The 5,166-nt window shown below is 61.2% G+C and overlaps 1 protein-coding gene across 1 annotated transcript; it reads left to right on the top strand.

The window, feature by feature from the left end:
- The first annotated feature begins 708 nt into the window (after positions 1-708).
- UNCX (UNC homeobox) lies at positions 709-4,779 on the top strand. The gene is made up of 3 exons (XM_085300165.1): positions 709-958; positions 2,107-2,282; positions 3,838-4,779. Exons 1-3 carry the CDS (start codon positions 709-711, stop codon positions 4,777-4,779), a joined length of 1,368 nt encoding a protein of 455 aa, XP_085156291.1.
- Positions 4,780-5,166: the final 387 nt, after the last annotated feature.

The following is a 5,166-nucleotide window of genomic DNA, read 5'->3' as shown; positions in this document are numbered from 1 at the left end:
GAGCGGATGATGAATCTCCTATTATTGGATCAGTCTATTTGCCGCTCAATGTCTCTCTGTAATTGGAGCAACATCACTTTAAAGGTTCAGAGAGTAGAGCATTTCTGGTGAAAAATCCCCACAACACGCTGGTGAATGTTTTAAAGGGAAATCTATTAGTGATTTGGAGAGGGGAGGGGACAAGGGGGAAGAGGGTGGGTATGGAGGGGTGGCGGGGGGGGCGAGGCTGTGTGTGTGTGTAACTCCGGCTGTTTAGTATTTAACTGGGTATCAGGCAGACCCGTGAGCTCTCCGGCGTCTCCCCGGCACCCTCCCTGCCTGCCTGGCCCACGCCGCCCTCCTCAGCCCGGAGTTCGTATCAAAGCCCCCCTTGTCTTGTTGTGACAGCTCTGATATTGTTTATTGAGGCTGGATGTCAGGTATAATTAGCAATCGATATGGAAAACGTTTGCTCCCCACACTGGCACGTCTCTGACGTCAGGACCGATTAACGTTTCTTATTGGTCCCAAATTCCCCCAGCCTGAGCTAATTATTGGGAGCCTGATGTTGATAAAGTTAAAGCGCCCGGGCGCCCTGCAGCATGAGCCCCTCGCCGCGCCTCCTCCAGCAGCAGCACCCCCGGCACCAGCACCCCTGCCGCCAGCACCCCCGGCACCCGCGGGCCCCGCACCGGCCCCGCCGCGCCGCGCCGCCCCCCGGCCGCCCCCATGATGGACAGCCGCATCCTGGAGCACCCCCATGCCCAGTTCGGGGGCATGGTGGGCTTCCCTTACCCGCTGGGCCACCACCACGTCTACGAGCTGGCCGGTCACCAGCTGCAGTCGGCGGCCGCCGCCGTGCCCTTCTCCATAGACGGATTACTGAACGGCTCCTGCGCCGCCTCCGTGGTGAACCCGGCCCCGCTCATCCCCTCCGCCTGCGGCGTCAGCGGCGACAACCAGCCCTTCAAGCTCGCAGGTAAGAGCGCCCCAAGCCCCGCTGCCCCCCGGCGCGGGCGGAGCCCCGCGTCCCCCGCCGCAGGGAGCGGGGCGCCCGCGGCGGCTGCGCCCGCCCCGAGCCTCCGGCCCCGCCGCGATGGGGCGGGCGGGCGGCCGCCGACAGCGGGGGCTCCCGGGCCGAGCCGAGCCGGGAGAGCGCTCGCCAGCCCGCCCGGGTGTCGGGCAGCGCCTGTGCCCTGAACAATAGCGGGCCCGGCCCGGAGCCTTCCCGGAAAGTTGATCTCTGGAGGTGGGGGGACTTGGAGGATGCCATCGTTTCCRTTTATAAAAATAAAATAAATAAAGGCGTGGGGATCGCTGGAGTTCGGGAAACTTATAAATATACATGCATATGTATATAAACGATATAACGAAAGAGAAACGCGCTCTCTCCTTCCCCACCCGCCTGCAGCGTAGCTATTGTTTAGCTGCTAAAACATTTTGTCGTTCAAACCTCCTTTTATTAATGCTCGYTCTTCCTGGAAGATCCCTGCACCTCAACTAATAAATATTATTGTTATTTCCACATGCGGTGAAAACACCAGAAGAGGTGCAGTCAGGGCACATAAAAACAAAACAAACAAAAAAAACCCCATAAATATAAATCCTTGGGAAGGATCCCAGGCAGAGAGCATCCCAGCCCCATGGCTGCTCGGGGCTGGCGGTGTGCTGCCGGCCGGGTGGCCGCCCTGCGTGTAGGGTGCCCCCAAACAGGGGTGTCCCGGCCCTGCCCCGCGTGGGAAGGGGCCCGGGGGCTGCGGGCCCAGGCAGGTGCTCCGTGTGGCCCTTCGGGAAGGCTGGGGAAGGGAAGGGGGGCTCTTAATTTTAATTTTTTTATTTTAATTAAATCGTTGGTGGCTGGAGCAAATATTGGAACTTCTCTCTCTCTCTCTGCCAGCTGAGTGCCTGTGGAGAGCTTCCTTCAGGAATAAATGTTCTGTAAAGTACATTTTCGGAGGAGGCGAGGGCAGATCGGGTTCCTCCCCATTTTTAGCGCAGGTGTGTGTATAATACCGCTATTTTACCAACGTTGCCGAGCACAAAAGTTAAAAGGTTCCTGTGAATGGCAGGGAGGGGGGGAAAAGGGGCCTGTTTTCCTGGGAGCTGAGCGTATCTCTGCCTTTTCAGACTCGGGTGACCCGGACAAAGAAAGTCCTGGCTGTAAAAGAAGACGAACCCGCACCAATTTTACGGGCTGGCAGCTCGAAGAGCTGGAAAAGGCGTTTAATGAGAGTCATTATCCGGACGTGTTTATGCGAGAGGCTCTAGCTCTCAGGCTGGACTTGGTGGAGTCTAGAGTGCAGGTAAAAAAACACCCCCCGACCCCTTCTCCCCTGCTCTCTCCCTGGGGCGAATGGCTCCCGGGGAGGCCCCGTCGGAGCCGGGAGCCCGGGCCCGCGGCCCTGCTCGTCCCATCCCTCCTTTTGTTTCCCCGTCTCTGCTTGGTGGTCGGTTTCTGTGATTTTGTTCTGGTATTTTATTTCCTTTTAATAAATCCTAGGCTCGCAAATAGGCCCTGAAGAGTGGTATTCCAGCCGGTGTTCTCTAAACCTTTTGTTCTACTGTAAACATTTTTTCTTAAACGAGTCAAGGGCGAAAATTAGCATGCAAATATGAGGCTTAATCATGGTCCGGGGGGCACTGGATAATGTCAATAAAGCTTGTAGGTGCATCGGAAGCGTGCAGAACTTGTGAAACTTCATTTTAACGAAAGGGTGGACCCTCAGTCGTATGGGGGAAAATACTTCCTTGTTCAAGCTGTTTTAAATAAATATATTTTTTTACGAAAAAAACAAGGCGGGGGGGGGGAATGGAGTGGAAGAATTCGAGTTGGATGCGGGTTGGCTATTAAATATGCACATGATCGTGTGTTCACCGATGGCTCCGACCGCATGAGCGTGGCCGAGCGCTGTGACAGCGTTTCTCCGTACCGGGCTGCGTTTGCGCCGTGCCGGCTCGCTGCTGGCGGCGAAGGGCGGCTGCGGAGAGCCGCTGCGCGCAGAGCCGGCTGCGGCGGGGCGTGCGCGGAGAAACGCGTCCTGAAACCGGCCTCGAAACCGCGGGGCCGATTCCCTCCGCGACGCGCAAACGCCGTTTACCGCTCCTCGTCCCTTAGCTTCATGCCGAGGTGTATCTACCGGCCGCCTTTCCCGGCTCTGCGAGCTGGGAGCTCCCCGGGCTGGCGGTGGGGCTGGTCGGGGCCCCCTTGGCTGCGGGGGGACGTGCGCGTCCTCCCGGCGCGGCTACCGCGGGGCGCGGAGCTTCGCGCAGCTGGGCGAGAGCAGAGAGGATTCTTCCCCCTTCCCCAACTCTTCAATATCAGCAAAAGGCATCCCTGTTTTGGGAATGATCCCAACTCGTCCCCTGTCCCCTCTGCTCCGTTGCCCGGGACAGGCAGGAGGCCCGGGCGCCCCTCCGCCTTCGGCCCCGCCGTCAGCACTTTCGTTGCGCTGCATTTCCGCGCATTTTGCGTGCCGTGCCGGAGAGCTGGGCCCGGCCGGGAGGGTCGGGGCTCCGGCCAGCGCTTCCAGCTCCCTTGGCGGCCGGGAGGCACCGGGGGGTCAGCGCTGACCCCCGCGGCGCCGGTGCGGGCAGGGCAGCGTGTGTGTGCGTGCGTCTGAATCCCTCTGCTTTATTATTATTTTTTTTTAAGACGATCTTTATGCTGTTAAGGAAGCACGGATATTTCTTTCCGCTTCCTTTTCTCTCTGTCTCGCACACCCCCAGTCCTGTGGATGGGGGCTGCTGGCACCTCGAGGGGTGGAAGAGGGAGGCCGGAGCTGCGCTTCTCCCCCGCCCTGGCCACCGCGGGGGGCCGGTGCGCTGGGTGTTAACTGCTTCTCGTTGTTCGGTGTGTAGGTCTGGTTCCAAAACCGCCGGGCCAAATGGAGAAAGAAAGARAACACCAAGAAGGGCCCGGGGCGGCCGGCTCACAACTCGCACCCCACGACGTGCAGCGGGGAGCCAATGGACCCCGAGGAGATCGCCCGCAAGGAGCTGGAAAAGATGGAGAAGAAGAAGCGAAAGCACGAGAAAAAACTCCTCAAAAGCCAAAGCCGCCACCTCCACTCGCCCAGCGGCCTCTCGCTGCACAGCACGCCCAGCTCCGACAGCGACAGCGGCGGCGGCGGCGGCCTCTCTCCCGCCCCGCCCGAGGCGAAGCCCCGCGGGCAGCCCCCGCCGCACCACCCGCCGCCCCCCGCTGCCGCCGCGCCCGCCGCCGCCTCCGAGCCGCCCCCCAGCAGCTGCGACCAAACGGCAGAGCCCTTCTACCCCAGCCAAAGAAGCGGGGCCGGGCGGCTCCAGCGCCCGCCCGACAAGGACTGCGCGGCCGCCCCTTCGGGGGACGGCAGCGGCGGCGCGGGGGGGSCCCGCGGAGCCTCCAGCTTCCACAAGCTCAACCCCTTCAGCGTGGAGAGCCTGCTCTCCGACTCACCCCCCCGCCGCAAGGCCGCCCTGGACTTCCCCAGCCTCCAGCCCTGCGCCCCCCGCACGCTCATCGGCAAAGGACACTTCCTCCTCTACCCCATCACCCAGCCCCTGGGCTTCATCGTGCCGCAGACCGCCCTCAAGGCCAGCCCGGGCCCCGAGGCGGGCCAGCCCCCCCGGGACTCCCCGCTGCCCGCCGCCAACCCGGGCGCGCACGGCGACCCGGCGGCGGCCGCGCCCGCGGAGGGCGGCAGCTTCCCCCGGCCCAAGTCGCCGGTCCGCGCGCGGGACGCCAGCACACCCAGGGACAAATCGGACTGCGGCCCCGCCGAAGCCGGCAGCCTCGACGGCGACGAGGTGGACATGGACTGAACGGGCGAAAATCACAAACAAACAAATCACCCGCGCACACAACACGAACAAACCGCCGCAGCACCCGTCGCCCGTGAAAAAGAGSGAAGAGCCGCGGCTTTCCCACGTTCCGCACCGACCGCAGGCTCGCCGCGCCCGAAGCCGAGCGCGCCCCAGGGCCGGCGGCGCAGCAGGGCCGCCCTTCTTCTCCTTAGAGTTTATCACAGGTCGATTCAGGTGATCAGTTAGAGCTTTTTGTTTTTTATATTTAAAAAAAAAAAGGAGAGAAAGAAAGAAAAAAAAGGGAAAAAAAGGAAAAATGTTTGTTAAGGTTTAGCAGCAGCAGCTGGACTTTGTGGTGTGACAAACTGTACCGCGACAACAACGGAACTCCTCAAAAACCCTTGT

The sequence above is a fragment of the Rhea americana genome, unplaced genomic scaffold (assembly GCF_003343005.1).
Source record: "Rhea americana isolate MKP2758 unplaced genomic scaffold, rheAme1 scaffold_10, whole genome shotgun sequence".
In the NCBI taxonomy this organism is placed as follows: Eukaryota; Metazoa; Chordata; class Aves; order Rheiformes; family Rheidae; genus Rhea; species Rhea americana.
The sequence above is the reverse complement of the archived record's forward strand: the minus strand, read 5'-3'. Positions and strand labels throughout refer to the sequence as shown.